The sequence below is a fragment of the Eublepharis macularius genome, chromosome 2, assembly GCF_028583425.1.
Source record: "Eublepharis macularius isolate TG4126 chromosome 2, MPM_Emac_v1.0, whole genome shotgun sequence".
NCBI lineage: Eukaryota > Metazoa > Chordata > Lepidosauria > Squamata > Eublepharidae > Eublepharis > Eublepharis macularius.
Window position 1 is genome coordinate 164,877,760 of NC_072791.1, and position 19,102 is coordinate 164,896,861.

General features: G+C 44.3%; 1 protein-coding gene across 2 annotated transcripts in view; it reads right to left on the bottom strand.

Moving 5' to 3' along the window:
• The window catches only part of HSPBAP1 (HSPB1 associated protein 1), a 66,805-nt gene that overhangs the window by 16,032 nt on the left and 31,671 nt on the right, over positions 1–19,102 (bottom strand). For both annotated transcript variants that reach the window (XM_054972398.1, XM_054972397.1), the window contains exons 4-5: positions 13,202–13,338; positions 1,469–1,640 (exon numbers count right to left, since the gene is read on the bottom strand). In XM_054972398.1, the coding sequence (XP_054828373.1) occupies positions 1,469–1,640; positions 13,202–13,338 (309 nt within the window). The remainder of the gene's footprint in view (positions 1–1,468; positions 1,641–13,201; positions 13,339–19,102) is intronic.

Sequence of the window (19,102 nt, forward strand, 5' to 3'; positions counted from 1 at the left end):
AGATGATGGCTGACATTTACAGAGAAAGAATAATTAAAGTTAAGGTTAATATAGGAAATAAATGTTGAAAAACCTAATGGAGGCATGGCAAAGCAAAACACAGCATGGCCAAAATACGATGAATACTGATGGTAAAGTTAAGAGTAACAACTGGAAATAGCTAATGCAAGGGATATTAAAAAAAAGAGAGAAGGATTTATATTAGCTGCGCAAGAACAGGCATTAAGAATGAAATATGAAAACTGAACAGACCCCAAATGACAGTAGCTGTAGATTATGTAACAAGGTGGACGAAACAGATGACCATGTCATCAGCGGGTACAGTAAGGACCTTAAAGGACCTTAAAAACTGCCATAATAAAGTAGCTGCAATACTACATTGGAATGTATGCAAAAAGTACAAGCTATTGTCCACAAAATACTGGTAGGAACATAAGCCCAAGAAAATTGTTAAAAATGACAAAGTTAAGATCTTGTGTCTTACGATCTTAAAATCTAAACGATAAGAGGCTAGAACATAATACTCCAGCTATTACTGTGGTTGAAAATAAGAAAGTCAAACAGATTGATGTGGCAGTCCCAGGTGACAGTAGAATTTAAAAATAACTCAATAAAAGTAGCATACTGTTTAGGGGGGGAAATTGTGGATTCAATTAATTTAATTTTTGGCATTTGTAAGACATTCACCATGCGGTACAGAATATTAATGTGCAGTATCATGCAATGTATAATGGCAACAGCTTTAAAAGTCCCTTAAATCTGAAAAAAACCCAGTCAATTTAGCTATATTTATAACAAAGAAGTAATTAGTTCTGGTGAGGAGAAATCACATTTGAATGCATTTGGAAAGAAGTGTGTTAGTGGAATGGTCCGGGAATTTTGATGTCAAAGCAAAACGAGAGAACCTTGACAGGGCTACTAGTTGGTCACCTTCGCCTCCTGCCCAGTAAAATGTGATTAAACCAAGTTCTGCACGCTCTTGTTATAAGACTTTGATATCCGCTATTGAAATACTAATGCATATTGTAAATACTAGTGATGCAGCTAGCTGCGCAAATGTTTCCATTATGGAAGGTAATTCATCACCATGAAAGCATAAATAAGATCTATTTGCTGGCTCTGCACACTTATTTATCAAGTGCACATTGTACAACTTACTACTGGCAACGCTCTGATGGGTTGTACCGCCACTCCAACATGCTCTGTAGACGCTTGTATATTCATGTGTAAGAAGTCAAACAGACTGTTAAGATGGTCCCCTCACAGTTCTCAGGTAAGTGAAGCAACATGCATTAGGAGGCTTTCACAGCCAGAGAACTGAGTTAAACATAACAAGGTTTGGCAATACTTGAAGGGGTCAATATAGCTTCTCCCCAGCCCTGGCCCTACTTGTTTGATACTGCTCCCCTCACTACATCATGTTTCATTGAAACTCCAAGCTGAAGGAAAGTACTCATTCTGAAATTACCTGTCCAGGATTGAGTGTAACTGTATGGGCTTGTGCTTTCTTAAATTGTGGAAAGAGTTTCAAGTCAGGATTGACTACATTGACTTTGCTGAACACACTGGATTCTTCATAAGGAATTCTGGTAGGATAAAGAAAACTTGAGTCTTCAGGTGGGTACAGATGCCACCTTTTCCTGGAAGAAGAAATTATATCAATTTACTTCCTGACATTTATGTTGAGCAACTGAAAACAATGAGTTGTGAAGAATAGGAAAACAGGTAGTTATTATGTAGCCTGAGTCATAAACAGTTACACAACACTTTAAAGAAAAAAGAGGTTTAGATTTTTTAAAAACTCTGACTAGATTTGCCTGGATTTTGCTGGGGAACAACACAACATGCACAACAAACTTCAGCGGCTTATTTAGTGCCTCTACTTTTTCAGGAACCACCTCGGTCGGCATCATGGCATATGGTTAGCCAGATGAAAGTTATATTATTTTTATGTACACAATGCAAACGATACAGGGTAATTCCTATGTTTACTGTAGACACATACAACATATTTTCAAGAATATGTTTATTGTTTAAATGAGAATAATTTTGGCACCAATTAATATGTTACAATGTATTTAATGATAAAACAGGGTTGCACTTACCTGTAATTGTTGTTCATCTAGGTCTTTGTGAAGGCAAACATGAGGACTGTACTTGCGCACACTGGCCACTAAAAACAGGATTTTTTTTAGTTTTTAGGCTACTGAGGGGGTGACCCCGCCCCCCCCAGACCACTTCAGAGCAGTTTTCCCCACCAAAACGATCATGTGGTATAAAGAGGTCGCCCCCTTTGCCTTCATTTCCCCTGCGCCCCTGCGAAACCCTTGACAATGTACTGCAGAGAGCTCACAGTGGGGCACAAGGGAGGGAATGTGTGCCTGCACAGAGACCCAGATGAACAAGTTACAGGTAAGTGCAACCCTGTTTTCATCCACAGTCTTCAGTGCAGTCCCACATTGGGAGAATAGCAAACTACTTACCAAGGAGATGGTGTGATGTTCTCAAGTGAAGACAGACCATAGGACTGCTTGACCCACAGCTGTCTCTCTTCTAGAGTTAACATCCACTGTGTAGTGCTTGTGAAAGTATCCTCCAAAGACCATGTAGCTGCCCGGCAGATGTCCGTCAGCGGCACCCCTCGAAGGAACGCAGCAGTGGTAGCTTATGCTCTTGTTGAATAAGCATGAAGAGTAAATGGACAAGGAACTTGAGCAGACTTCTAACATATTTTAATGGCCAGTACTACCCATCTGGATATTGTCTGAGATGATAAAGCCTTTCCTTTAATGGGGCCAGAACGGCAAATCAAAAATGCAGAGTCCTTATGAAAGGATTAAGTTCTGTCCATATAAAATAAAACAGCACTCTTTACATCTAATGTGTGTAACGTGCGTTCTTAAGAAGTTGTTGGATTGGGAAAAAAACATCAAGAGGGTTATGCTCTGGAACACATGAAATCTAGACACGAACTGCAAACTAGTACGCATTACCACTTTATCAGGATACAGCTGCAGGAAGGATCCACACTTAACACCCTTAACACTTGGAGCTCACTGACTCTCTTAGCTGATGAAATAGCCATTAAGAAGACCACCTTAGAGGAAAGGAGAGGTAAAGGGCATGTTGCCAATGACTCGAATGGCTTTAACATCAGTCCAGCTAAGACCAGTTGAGGGATCATTGTAGTACCACAGGAGCCTTCAGTGGGTGCAAATTATATAGTTCTTTCAAAAACAACTTTGACAAACAGTGTGAAAATATTGTTTTCCCATCAATACCAGTATGGAAAGTGGAAATGGCGACTAAGTGGATTTTAACAGAAGAAGAAGCCAAAACTGAGGTTTGCAGGGATATTAAATAATGAAAGATATTAAAGAACAGGTGCCAGGAGCTATTCCTTTAGCATCAGCCCAAAGCACAAGCCTGTTCCACTTAAGGGTATAAGATCTTCTCGTAGAGGGTCTGCAAGTATTTAGTAAGACAAATGTAACCCTAATGTTTGAAGAACCATACAATCAGGTGTAGCCTAACTAGATTGTGATGCAACGTCTGACCAAAATGAAGAAATTCTGGTACCAATGCTAAGTGAATATAATTCCCCTTGGTCAAGCACTCAAACACATGGAATCAGGATTGCTGTGTCCGGAATGGAGCTATGAGGATGTACCTCATTAGGTCTGTCTGGATTTTGCATATCGCCTTGTGTATGATTGGGATGGGTGGGAGGGGGAGGGCAACATTCCTGTCCACTGAATCTGAAAGGCATCTCCTAGCGAAGCCCTGCCACTTCCTCCCCTTCAGCAGAAGCGAGGGACCTTCGTATTGTCCTGTGTGGCAAAAAGGTCGATTTCCAGGAAGCCCCTTTGCCAGAAAAATTGATGGATATGTCTTTAATGACCCACTCGCGGTGGGAACTGCCCAATCTGTTGAGCCAGTCTGTCCTGGAAGTTTGGGATCCCACAATATGCAGGGCATACAGAGTAGTACCATGGGATATGGCCCACTCCCAGAAGCAGATAGCCTCTGTGCAGAGCATCTTTGAAGCTGTGCCACTTGGCTTGTTTATACAGAACACACCAGTTGTATCGTCTGTCAAAAACTGGACTTTCTTGTGGGATACCATATCTGTGAGAGTTAAGTGCATAATAAACTGCTTGTAATTCAAATACATTAATATGGCAAGCCTGACCAAATACCATTGAAAGAAACAGCATCACAATGAGCTCCCCACCCTTCCAGGGAAGCAACCGTAAGGGTCACTTCATGACAAGGTATACCAAAAGCAACTCCTCTTAGTAAATTACTTGCTTCTAACTGCCACCACAACAAAGAGAGCAATACCCACCTTGGGACTGAGTCAGGGGAGACTGGCAACTAGGATCAAAATGTCTAAGAAACCAAAGTTGCAAAGTTCTCATCTTAAGATGAGCAAATGGAATTACCACCCTGGTGGAGGCCATGAGTCCTAACATAACTTGAATAGATATGTGCAGACTGAAATCTATTTGCGAGAAAGTGCTGCACCAAAGTTGTCAGCCAGACAATCCTATCATTAGGCAGTTGCACTTGGCCTCCTCCCAGGTGAGATAAGGGGAGGAGTATGAAGAGAGGTGGAAGAACTACCGTTCACAAAGAGAAGGGGAGCAGAACTTTCTTGCTTAGCCATTTCCACATTGCTGAATAAGTTATCTATGTTACACTGAGGTCCAAAGGCTACATGGTTTTGCAAGGAGAGTTGTTTTCAACTGTTAAAGAAAGACCCCAATACTATCAAGTTCAAATTTTGCACCATGTGTATCTGAAGGCTAGCTGATGCTGCCAACAATGCACCTGTCTGCTGTGCACCCTGTTCTCACCTAACTATACATGAACACATGCAGCGGCCTTATACTGAGTCCGACCACTGGTCAGTCTATCAAGGTCAGTACTATTTACTATGACTGGCAGCAACCCTCCCTCATATCACCTACTGCCTGTTCTTTTAACTGGCGATTCCTGACTGAACCTGGGGCCTTCTGCATACAAAGAATATGCTTTACCACTGAGCCATGTTTCCTCCCCGACCATGTGGAGGTTGATTCATACCATGTGGGTGTGAATCAAACTTACCTCTCACCTACATGATATTGCAACCTATCTGTGTAACAAAAACCCATGAGCATTCCAGCAGTTAAAGTGTTGGGGAGCGGAAAGAAAAGGCAAACTCCTTGTAACAGTGGGAATAGCTGCAACGAAAAGGTAGATTTGCACAAACTGTAAAAAGGTAGAAGAGCCTAATGTTCATGTTGTGGCTATTTTGCAATCTTTCTGCATGGTTACAGTTCCCACTTTTAAGAGAGGCTGAATCATACTACATGGTCTCTACAGATGCAGGTATACTAATGCCTTGTATTCATGATCATTGCTTACAATAGCCCTATAGTGAATGCGTGTCCATTCTGCATATCTATGTGTGTAACATGAGAATTACCTAATGCACATTTTAAAAAATCAAGTGTACACTATACACAGATCCAAGTACTGTTACATCTGAGAGACCAACTAGATTACCAGGGCAGCTGGTCTCTATGGTGCAACTGAAATCAAAAAGAGTCCAGTAGCACCTTTAAGACTAACCAACTTTATTGTAGCATAAGCTTTCGAGAATCACAGTTCTCTTCGTCAGATGCATGCAGGGCAAGAAGAAACTGGTCAAATATAGAGGAGGAGAGGGGAGGGCGGAGTAGATGCAAACAGCTCCTTCTGATATGTGTCAGGTCCAGTGTGTATTTAAACTGTACTGACTCCATTTTCTAATGTTTCTAGTGTCTAAGTGCTTTCCCCGCAGGTGCACCAGTTCCCAGGCAGCTTTCCCACCGGAGGAGACTGTTTTGTCTAACACCGTTCCACCAGGCATTGGCCTTGAAGGAGAGCAGCTTCCCAAGACTGAAAGATGTTGTTTTGAGAACTGTGGGGGGAGGCTGATGCAGATGGGAACTGTTACTCTGTACCTCATGCTTTGCCCTTCATTGGTAACAATGACTGTGTACCATCCTGAGTCTCCTATTCAGGACAGTGGACTATAATGGACCTTTTCTGCAGTAAAGTTTCCTTATTCAATCAATGGACTCTTGTTTGCTTTTGAAAGGGAACCTGTAGGAAGAGCCTTATCTAGCCACAAGCTGACATTTTGTTACCAATCATGCCTGAGTCGGGCCCAGCGGAATCCAAGGTAGTCCCGGACAGGGATCCTTTGTTTGATCCGTATGCGTCCCCCGACAGTCAAACAGCGCAACCCCAAGAATCTCAGGTGCCAGCCGGGGCCGGAGCTTCGACTTCTACACCGCCTCTCATCGACCTCGGCAGTGAGGGGACAAGGCCGACGGCTGCCGCTCTCCCCTTGATCTCGCTACCCACCCCGTCGGAGTGGGGAGCCAGACCCCGAGAAACGCGAGAGCGCCGGGCCGGAGGGCTACATCCAAGAGTTTCGATGGACGGACGCCGAAGCCTAGAGACGGTCCCTGAGCTGGATAGCAGCCAACCGTGGCTGTTTTGGAACAGGACGGCCGAACAGACGGACGGGAACACATCCCGCCGCGGCGCCCTGAGTTGGGATTATTCGGAACTTGCCCCATGGAAAGAGCCAACGGAAGTTCCTGAACAAAGTTGGGTGCAAATGCAAAGTCGCACCCATGCTGTAGATTCCGGCATCTCGGCAGTGACGGGTCTAGCCAAAGGAATTCTAGCAGCGAGATCGCGAGTCGATCAAGGAGATCCTCCGCCTTGGGGGCCGTTTTCCCCGGTGAGTACAACCGAGGGAGGTTCCGTGATGGGGCAACCGGGTCCTAGCCGAATGCAACAGTTGGAAGCTAGGCTGATCGATATGGAGGAAAGTTTGGCTCATGCCATTCACCTAATCTCAGCGATGGGGGCAGGAGAGAGAATCTCACCTGAAGAAATGGCTGTACAAATCGCCACCCTCCAAAGTGTTATGTCCTATCCAGTGGAGGACGCCCCGCAGCAGCCGCTGCCTTCGGGAGAGGAGAAATCCTACCCTGGAGAACCGGGAGAATCGCCCGCGGAACTCCCTAGAACAGACGAAATTCCGCCTAGCGGGGATACTCCAGCTGAGGTGCCTGGAGAGACTCCAACGGAACCCCCTAAATCGGACGGGGATCCACCTCCCGAGGAGACTCCAGCTGAGGAGCCTAGAGAAGGGGAAGAAGGGCCAACCCGTCCAACCGAGACGACGGTGATACCCCCTCCCGCTTCTCCAATAACAGTTCGGCCGGATCAGACGGAAGAGCCTCCGGCCCCTCCTGGGGAGGAATTACCGCAACAACCGCTAGAAGTGGGTCCCATTCAGCAAACCCCGAGGGACGGTCTACCGGCGCCACAAGACCAGCCTCTGCTTCCCAGAGTCACGACGCCGGGAGGGGCAAGCCCGCGTGGCCCACCACCCATCAGGCCTTCGCCGCTGCGGCCCCTTCCGCTTCGACCGCAACTAACCCCTTTGCAGCAACCGATACGTTTGCCACTTGATCAGCCCGTATTACCACCTCCGAACCAACCGGTGGGGCCTACACCACTACGACCCCACCAACCCGCCCCTCAGCGGCCGGTCATCACTCACCCGCACCGGCCACCTCCACCTCAACCGCTACTGCCAGCACCTCCGGTATTGCCACCACCAGCCCGACCAAGGTTGCAGCCGCCTGCCCGACCACGGCTACAGCCACCGGCCCAGCCGAGGGCACCACCGCCAGCCCAGCCGAGGGCGCCACCGCCAGCCCAGCCGAGGCCACCACCCCCAGCTCAGCCGGTGATGCCGCCGCCAGCGCAACCAGCGCCGCTACCACAACCGGGTCCCCCCGTACCTCAAGTGCCATTGATGCTTCCGACGGACTTCTACCCAGCACCGGCTCCGAGGCAAGACCTCCCGATGGGCTGGGTGAAACTGGAAGCTACTTTTGATGGGGATCCCTCCAAACTGGGATTTTTCCTAGTGCAAGTCGTGCAATTCTTCAACCGGTGGGGACACCTCTTCGGCAGCGAGGCCAGTCAAATTGAACATCTCGGCTCCCGCTTACAAGGCAAAGCAGCGGACTGGTATGTAGGACTATACAATATCGGGGCCCCGGAACTCAATACTCTCCAGGGGTTGGTGGATGCTATTCGAGCGCAATATGAAGACCCCTTAGAGGAAACCAGGGCCCGAACAGAATTGCAAACCATTAAACAAGGCAGCATGTCGGCGAGAGACTATATCACGAAATTCCGACAATTGGCTGCCAAATGCCCTAGGTGTGAGGAGTCCACCAAAATCATCCTGTTCAAGCAAGGGCTAAACCCGAGACTTCTGGACAGAGCCCTTATGCAGGACAATCCCCCTACGTTGTTAGGTTGGATCCAACTTGCATGCGAAGTTGAAAATCGCATTTTGGAAGTCCGTTTGGTTGAACAACAACAACAAACGGGACAAAGAAGACCCTTGACTTTACAGAAGGGAGGACGGGGAGCTGGGTATGCCACTCGTGGAGCGAGAGATGCTAGATGGCAACAAGGGCTGTGTTTGCAATGCGGACAAGCCGGTCACTTTGCAGCACAATGCCCCTACCGGCCTGTGCAAAGACCTCCGCTTCAACTACGGCGTCCAACCCTTGCTCCATTTCCTACTCTCCAACGCCCGATTCCCGCGCCACGCGCGAACAGAGGCCGCGGCGCTTCCCAAAGGCCCGCCTCAGAAAGAGGACTGGAAGCGGAAGAAGTTATGGAATACGACCCCGCTTCCCCAAACGCAGAGGTAAATCCAGAAAGCCCCCAGTCGGGAAACGAGATGGATCTGTCGTAAAAGGGCCCAAACGACAGATCCGCCCCAAGCCTGTCCCTGCACGGAACCGGCCACCTGGGTCCATCTTATTCATGCCAGTGACTTTACTTAACCCGGAGAGGAAGATGCACATCCGAGTGCAAGCCCTTATCGACTCGGGTTGCTCGAGAGACATTATCGCCCCGGCCCTAGTCAACGGACTAGTTCTACCAACTCGTGAATTGCAAAATCCAGTGATTTTTGAACAAATGGATGGCACCAATATGAACCCTGTTACCACTGAAACCATCCCAATAATCACCGGCATGGGCCAACACTGGGAGAAAAGGTCTTTTGTCATCAGCTCCACTGCCAAATACCCGTTAATTTTAGGCAGCAAGTGGCTATGTGATCACAATCCCTACATAAATTGGGCAGAAGGGTGCATCACCTTCAGTCACTCCAACTGTAAAAACCATCGCTGGAACCAAAACTGGGGCAGTGATCCAACTCACACCGAAAAGGCTCTTCTCACCCAAGAAGAAATAAACCAAATTCCCGAACCGTACTGGCCCTTTCTGAATGCCTTCTCCGAAGAAGAAGCTGATACTCTACCCCCGCACCGACGAACTGACTGTGCGGTGGAAATTGTACCTGGAGCCTCATTGCCCAAAGGACGACTCTATCCCATGAGTCTCCATGAACGAGAGGAGCTCCGAAAATTCATCGACACCAATCTTCAAAGAGGGTTCATCCGCCCAGCCAATAGCCCCCATGCCGCTCCGGTACTCTTCGTGAAGAAAAAAGATGGGGGACTTCGACTGTGCACGGACTTTAGAGGACTTAATGCTGTGTCTACCAACAACGCCTATCCCATCCCACTCATCCGAGATCTTCTCAACGTCGTGGCCCAAGGTAAGATCTTTACAAAATTGGACTTAAAAGATGCTTACTTCCACGTCCGTATCAGGGCTGGGGATGAGTGGAAAACCGCATTTAATACACCCCTCGGACAGTATGAATATTTAGTTATGCCCTTTGGATTGGCGGGAGCCCCGTCTGTATTCATGTCCATGATAAATGAAGTTCTACACGAATTCCTCTATAAAGGTGTAGTGGTGTACCTTGATGATGTATTAATTTATTCAGACTCGGAGGAGGAACACGTTCAAATGGTGCAAAAAGTCCTGTCCACTTTGATGAACAATAAACTTCCCATTAAGCTGTCCAAATGTGAATTCCACAAAACTGAACTCACTTACCTTGGGTACTGTATCTCCCAAGAGGGGTTAAAAATGGATCCAGCCAAAATACAAGCGATCCAAGAATGGCAAACTCCCACCACCCGCAAAGAAGTGCAGTCCTTCCTGGGCTTTGCCAACTTCTATAGAGACTTTATAGCGAACTTTGCTCAAATCACGCTCCCCTTAACCGAATTGTTAAGGACAAAAAATAAAGGGGACCAGGCTAAAAAACCCTCCTCCAAAATACAATGGACATCCGATTGCCAAACTGCTTTCGAATGCCTAAAAGAACAATTTGTAACGGAACCCATCCTCTGCCACCCCAACGAAAATTACCCTTTCGTAGTGCAAGTCGACGCCAGCGATGCGGCGATAGGAGGGGTATTATTGCAGAAGGGGGAGGATGGGAAACTACGGCCTTGTGCATTCCTGTCAAGGAAATTTTCAGAAGCAGAAAGGAATTGGAATGTGTGGGAGAAGGAAGCTTTTGCAGTGAAAGCGGCCCTCACTAACTGGAGACATTGGCTGGAGGGGGCGCGATATCCCTTCGAGGTCTGGACAGATCATAAAAATCTGGAGGCCCTTCGCAGCCCTCGCAGACTGAACGCCAAACAATTGCGATGGGCAGAATTCTTTTCCAAATTCAACTTCACTTTAAATTACCTCCCGGGCAAAACTAACTTTCTTGCAGACGCCCTATCGCGCATGCCCCAACACAAGAGCAAACGGGAGGAGACTGTAGACACGGTCTTCTCCCCTACGCAATTGGGAGGCGTGGTAACTACCCGCAGCCGCGCAAGACAGCCCCTCCCGCATAACCAGGAGTGGAAATCGAAACTTAAAGCTGAGGTGGAAAAGGAGGGGGGTAAAGCGCCTAAAAGCAAACTGGCTCAATCTCCACAGGGGGACTGGCTAGCTGGAAGCAAATTTTATGTCCCAGACAGCCTCCGACGGGAGGTATTACAACGATGTCACGATGCCCCCACTGCTGGTCATTTTGGGTATCTGAAAACGTTGCACCTAATACAACGGCAATTCTGGTGGCCGGGCATGCGCAAAGACATTTCCCAATACGTTAGCTCCTGCCCCATTTGCCTCAGCGCCAAAACCCGGAAAGGGAAACCTCCAGGCCTCCTACAACCATTGGAGACGCCTGACAGACCGTGGGAAATAATATCTATGGACTTTATCACTGATTTACCCCTTTCGAAAGGACATAATTGCATTTTAGTCGTGGTAGATCTGTTCTCCAAACAAGCTCATTTTATTCCATATACTGCTATACCCACCGCTCGAAAACTAGCGGATTTATTCTTAAAACACATCGTAAAATTACATTCTTTTCCGTCCAAGGTGATTTCGGATCGCGGCGGACAGTTCGTTGCCAACTTCTGGCGGGAGCTTTTGCGAATGTTGAATATTGAGCAAGGAATCAGTTCAAGCCACCACCCACAAACCGACGGACAATCCGAAAAAACTAATCAGATTTTAGAACAGTTCCTTCGTTGCTACATTAATTTCCAACAAGATAATTGGGTGGACCTTCTTCCTTTAGCCGAGTTCTCATACAACAACAGTGTGCATGCTTCCACTGGGGAGGCCCCTTTCAAAATTGTATATGGAACTCACTTCAATCCCTTCCCGTTGGACACTCCCCCCCTCCATTCCTCTAATTCGCCCAATGTATCTTCCTGGTGGGGGGAGGCCAAGCAACAATGGACTCTTATTAAAAAACACCTCGAGAAAGCCAAACTGGATTACAAAAAGTACGCAGATCGCCATCGTGTGGCCGAATGGGATTTACAACCTGGAGATCATGTTTATATTTCCACCAAGAACCTGAAATTAGCTCAGACAAGCCGCAAACTAGCATTAAAGTTCCTTGGGCCTTTCCCTGTGCGCAAAGTAATTAATAAAGTGACTGTTGCTATAAATTTACCCAAGAACTTGCGCCATGTTCATGATACATTTCATGTCAGTCTCCTTAAAAGAGCTCCCACCGACGACAAGTGGCACATCAAAGCTCCACCCATTCCAACTTTGATAGACGACCAAATACACTACGAAGTGCAACAAATTTTGGACTCTAAGATCAAACGGAATCAGCTTTTTTACCTCATTAGGTGGAAGGACTTTGATTCTGGATACGATGAGTGGGTGAACTCTGTACATGTTCATGCTCCTAGATTAACCAAAGCTTTTCATACTCGTTACCCATATAAGCCAGGGGGGGATCTATTTTAAGGGGGGCAGAATGTCAGGTCCAGTGTGTATTTAAACTGTACTGACTCCATTTTCTAATGTTTCTAGTGTCTAAGTGCTTTCCCCGCAGGTGCACCAGTTCCCAGGCAGCTTTCCCACCGGAGGAGACTGTTTTGTCTAACACCGTTCCACCAGGCATTGGCCTTGAAGGAGAGCAGCTTCCCAAGACTGAAAGATGTTGTTTTGAGAACTGTGGGGGGAGGCTGATGCAGATGGGAACTGTTACTCTGTACCTCATGCTTTGCCCTTCATTGGTAACAATGACTGTGTACCATCCTGAGTCTCCTATTCAGGACAGTGGACTATAATGGACCTTTTCTGCAGTAAAGTTTCCTTATTCAATCAATGGACTCTTGTTTGCTTTTGAAAGGGAACCTGTAGGAAGAGCCTTATCTAGCCACAAGCTGACAATATGGAGATCAGTTTATTTCTGTAAAGGAAATCAGTTACTTTTGATAATGAGATAACCATTCATAGTCCCTATTCAGTCCCAGCTTGACAGAGTCAAATTTACATATGAATTCCAGTTCAGCAGCTTCCCGTAGTGCAACTGGACTCACATCTTGCTCTTCTACTGCAGATCAACATGGTCACCCACCTGAAACTACACAGATCATAGGTGTGTTCACTGAAATTTGCAAACAGGGCTAACATGAACAACCGCACTGGAGGAACTCAACAGAGCAATCCTAAGCAGAGTTACAACCTTCTAAACCCATTGTGGACTGCTTCTCTCTCTACCCACTCTCATTTGAAAACATTTCTGTTTCTTAATAAAGAATCCAGATCCCCTAGATCTCTAAAAAGCTGATAAAAATTAAAGCATCGTGGTCAATTTTTTAAAAAAAAACAACTCTCAGGAAATCAGTCAAGTTTGGTTGTAGAGATGGTAACTGCAAATTACCTTCCTTGCAGTTGCAACACTAAGTTGCATCCATAGGAATCCAAATGACAAGGAGTGTTTGCTCCCAATGAGCCAACCCACAGAGTGCTCTCCCTTCCGTCTCTTCCAGGAAATCCAAAGTCAGACCACCTCACGTCCTGTTGGAAAGAAACTTCAGGTAAAACTACCACATCATGAGTATCCTATTAACCAGGCCACAGCCAACCTCTCCGATTCTCTCTCCTTCTCTGTTTCTTCTCATCCTTTCTGAGTAGCAGACACAAAAATCTTTGATCAATGAGGTAAACAGAAACTTCAAAATTAAGGTAGGTAACTACCCATAAAGGAAACAGCTTTGAAATTCTTTCTCAGCTAAGAGCCATATACTTTTTGAGATCCGATACTGGGTTGGCCATTTACCAACTTTCCACAATGGGCATTTAACTACTTGATAAAACTGGCTTCTTGTTAGAAAAAACAGGTGAGGATGGTGGTAAAGAGTACATTTTTCCCCAGCTTAATCTCGCGTGAAAAGTGGCTCCCTTTTTAAGACTCAGCTAGTCTTACCATACTGACCTTGAAGTTAGACTATTCTAATGTGCACTATATAGAACTTTCCCTGAAAGCCAATCTGAAAATTTCAGTTGGTTCACAATGTGGCAACTTGTTGGTTAAATGAAGCTAGCAGCTACATCCATATTAAACCTCTTTTAAGATCATCACATTGGCTCCATGTTAGTTTCTGGGTCCCATCCAAAGCACTGGGTCCTAGGCGATGAAGGACCTATGCAGTCCTTCATAGCCTAGGACCTATATACTTGCAGGACCACTTCCCTCAATATGTACCCAGTTGGCAATTACATTTATTCAACCAGAATTTGTTCTTATCCATTTCTGCAGGCTTATCAACTAAGCTTTGGTTCATGCATGGGCTTTTTGGCAGGGACACTTCCGTTGCAGAATGGACTCCCTGATGATGTTGGGGGGCATCTACTATGTTGCATTTCCACATGCTGTGCAAGGCCGAGTTAGTTAGGTATGTCTTTAACTGATCATAACATCAGATCATGCTGTTGGGCAGGGGCAGCACTCACAGGGCAATCCTATGCAGTTACATCTTTCTAAATCCATAGACTAAAGGACTTAGAAGGTCAGAACTCTGTTTAGGGCTGCACTACTGTTGACTGATCAACTACTGCTCTCTTAGCTTTTTATAATGTTGTTATTACATTTTAATTGTTCTCTGCTTTGAACATTGGATTTAAAACGACTTAATTAAATGTGTTATCCTCCATAATCTCCCTCCCTGTATCTTAGATATGCTTCATTTAAACAGCTCTTGCCCAAAGAAAAGTTCTTGATGAACTCCCCTCCATTTTATTTCCCCCATTGTGAGTGTTAGCCTTTTATATCCTAATACTCGACTTCCTATCATTTTAATCAGTGACTAATCTACAGTAAATTTCACCCAAGCATCTGTGGCATCCCATGGCGAGAAGAATTTTTACCACGTCCTTGCTTCTTATCAGAAATCCAGACAGACAATATTCTTCTGTTCCTAGGGCAGCAGCCTCATGGGGTTATATATCCACTACTGCAATTTACAACTTGAATTTTATTTTCATTGCCTTCCATATAAAAATGGACTATTTTATTAGAGGACAACACAGGACATTGGTTGCTACTTGATTCTAGAAGCATATAATAAATTAGATAATCTAATATTTCTTGCAGAGGATGGTTTAATATTTGAATCCATCAATTAACAATATGCTGATATACAGTCTCATTTCCTATAATCATGTTATAAAAGTCTAAAAGCAGAACCGAACTTTTCCATTTGCTCACATGAATTTGGAGAAACATTCAAATATTTAAATAGCCACTCACTGTAGTTACTGGGGGGCATTTGTATTTAGTAGGCTAACCAGAAGAGGGGACATATCTTAATTTTTCCAAGGAATGTCTAATCATATCTGCAAAATGCATAATATTTAATGCATAAATCTTTTTTACATTGGAGGAAGCCATAATTCTAAGTTATTGGAACCAACCTGGTGCCTATTTGAATGGAAACTGTTTGAACTGTCAGCTTTTGCTGTGCCTCAGATTTATAGAAGCACTTCTGATATGTTTAGGTTGACTTTATGTGCTTAATTTACATATCTATTAGTTCTTGCGTACCTGGGCACTTTTCATTTCGTTCTGTGCTATCCTAGCTAATACAATTAATCTAATGGATGGTTGGTTCAATGCCAAATCGCCTAAAACAATGCCCACAATTTGTCCTAAAGGACAGGTAATCAATTACCAATTTATTCAACAGGATAGTCAAGCCAGTGGTAAATAATTTCAAAAAGAATAAAAAAGGGTACGCCTACCAAAATGTATGGACCTTATTCTCTCAGAATACAATCACACCCAGCATCTCCTATGAAAAAATGGAGTTTCTTTCACAGGCCTGTACTGGGGAAAGGATGATGTGTGCTTCCTCTATTGCACATCCAGAATGATTTTGGTCAGTGGGTACATCTTAGATTTAAATATCATGGGGAAGAATTTTAACACATGGATCAGTGCCTAGTGGTGGTGGTGGTAGTGGTGGTGGTAGTAGTAGTAGTAGTAGAGACAGGACGTTGATTGAGAATCCAACAATGTAAATTGTTAAACTTCAGCTGTGATGTTGATGAGGAAAAAGGGGAGAAGCAACATTAACAATGTTAATATTTATAAATGCAGCTATATGTCCTTAGCGTTGTATCAATTTGGGATGAGCTAGATTCCCAACGACTTGAGGAGATATGGGATGTTTCTTGTGCTACCTTACAGAGAGTTTGCATAATATGACCCAAAGAAAAATTCGGAAAACAAAAGCTACTTCATTAGGACCAACCAAAATAGCACAAAAAAGTGTGCAAGCTTTTGAGTTCTCCAGAACTCTTCATCAGGCTGTATGTTGAAAAACAGAAAAAAGGTGGTAGATGGGAAAAACCTGTTTCAGGTCATGATATTAAGGCTTCTTATCTGTATCTTGGGTAGAATATCAAGTAAACTTGAACAGATATGTCTTTGAAGGAACTTTACAGGCAGGATCCAAAAGTGCTGCCTTAGAGTTCATTAACAAGTTCAAGACAATTATCTGAAATCGATTATATTAGTCTTTAAGGTGCTACTTGACTCCTGTGTAATTTTGAATATAGTGTGTTTGGAGGCTTGGATTGTGTGGCAAAATAGAGGGAGTCCCAAACATAAAGAAGTTGCCCACATCTGCTGTATAGAAAGGCTTTTCCTAATTTGCTTAACTCATCTACAAATTCTTCTTTATTTATTTTAGTTACAGTCCACCTTTCTCACCAAGACTCAAGGCAGTTCAAATCAATATAATGTATGGCTGGGACATTGAATAAACAATGCAATAGGGCTTGGATCACAGAAATCTGAAAACATGCTGAAATCTGATGTAAAGCTGAAACAATGCTGAAACGAAGTATAAATAATTAAAACATGACATGTTAAAAGATGTATGCAGAAGCATACTTACAGCAACAGACAGTATACAGTAGTATGTTCTATAGTTCCTATCTCTTAAGCAAAGCATCTTTCGGAGCTATTTCCTTACAACAGTTAATAATATTAAGTTTTGACAAGCAGGAGAACTCCAAGGACTTGTGAGAGGGCATCTCATTTTCTCTCCCCCCACTTCATTTCCCATTTCCTTTTCCTGAAAGCCCCAATAGCCTCTCCCCTTTTCCTGCTTCCCTCTCTCCTTCCCATCCATCACTCAATCTGCTCCCCTGTCTTCAGCTTTCCCTCCTTCCTTTCCCCTGGCAAGCTCTACCCAGGACAAGTCTGGCCCAGTTGCATGATGCCAGCTGCCGGGCTGAACCAAGATTTCTGGCACTGGCCAGGCTGGACCTAGTTGCATGGTGAGGAACTTGCAAAGACTTGCGGGGGGGGGGGGGCAACTCACTTTCACCTGTAACTCCCTCCTCACACTATTTCTTCTCTCACTTCTCCTGGCAATCCACATATCCTTTTCTTGCTTCCTTCTTTCTTTCTGACCAACAAACCAATCAACCTACAGTTTATCTCCCCCTCATCTTCAAATATATTATTTATTTATTTCATCTATACCCTACCTTTCTCCACAATGGGAACCCAAAGCAGCTTTCACATTCCCCCTTCCCTCCATTTTATCCTCACAACAACCCTGTGAAGTAAGTTAGGCTGAAAAATGTGACTGGCCCACGGTCACCCAGTCTGAAACTCAAACCACTACACTATACTGGCTGGGGGTGGGGGGGAGCTGCTGTTGAATAGTACCAACCACAACAAAGGGGGTTCCCTGGACTAGCAGGACTACTATATACACACAACCAGGGGAAAAACAATTACAAAATGTGTGGATTTTATAAGCATGCAAAGTGCAAAGTGCCAAAGTCAATAATTTAAGTATACACACAATCTAATCAATCAATGCATAATAATGTCATATCCAACAGGTAAAGTCAAAGGTCCAGCCGATGAAAATCCGATGAAAATCCAACTGGTGGAGAGTCATACAAGAGTCAATAATACTTGATCATTTCTTTCATAAACAAAATTTTCCTTCAGTTCATTAGCAAATTCCTATGTATTGACCATCATACAGTCTAGAAGGATTCCCAATTTGGTACGACTCTGTCATTTTTCCAACTGTGGAATGTGTGTGAACTTGATTGGTGACCATCTTTAAAAACTTTGCCTGAGAGGAAGTGAGAGTATGAAACGGGAATTGGAAATCTGCTAGCAAAAACCCGTAGGCTGTCTGTTTGAAGGAACGTCCAGCACTTTCCTTCTAGACTGCATGATGGTCAATACATAGGAATTTGCTAATGAACTGAAGGAAAATTTTGTTTATGAAAGAAATGATCAAGTATTATTGACTCTTGTATGACTCTCCACCAGTTGGATTTTCATCAGATGGACCTTTGACTTTACCTGTTGGATATGACATTATTATGCATTGAGTGATTAGATTGTGTGTATACTTAAATTATTGACTTGGCACTTTGTATGCTTATAAAATCCACACATTTTGTAATTGGTTTTTTCCTAGTTTGTGTGTATATAGTAGTTGAACAGTACCAGGCAACTAGTCCTGAATGAGTCATGAAAATCATGTGGTATCAAGTCACCTGGTGGTTGCTGATGTGCCTGGCCCCAGCCATGGAAATGGCCCTGCCAACTCCCCCTGCCTTTTACTGACAGAAGGTTTGAAGGCTGACAATACTGTTGTTTTCACTGAGATGATTTGCATCTTAAAGATGTTACTTTTAACACCTCACCCCCATTAAAAAAATAGATTCCAGATTTTTCTGGAAACTTGGGGTGTTTTCAGGTTTGTAGAAAGAACTGTCTGTCTGTTCAAGGCTCAGATCTCTGGATTTAAGTATCCAAAAACGTGCCCATGTTGAGAATTAGATATATTGATAGGCTCTAGAGATTTATACAGTTGCACTTTGATTTGTTTTATTTAAATTGTGTTATTTTAGTTTTTAGATTTTTCTTCAGACCAATTCAGCTAGCTGCCTCTGTCTGTTTTGGAAATACTGAAGTTAGCTATTAAAGGAAACTACCATATGCACATTTACTAGGGAGTAAGCCCCAATGAACATAACTGAACTTACTTCAGAGTAGATAAGCATAAGACTGTGCTGAAAGAGAGATTTTTGAGCTGGAGGAAGATGCCTGTGCTTTTGGAGTTTCTTGCCCCCGCTACTAGACAACATTACCCAACCTGGCTTCCATCATCTAAATAAAACCTCCATTTTGTTAAGTTATAAGGATACTATGCTTTCTCTTCACTTTTGGCCTTTTAAGGAACCTGTGTGTTACATTTGGTGCTAGAAAAACATTTGATCAGCTACTGGTTTTTCAGTT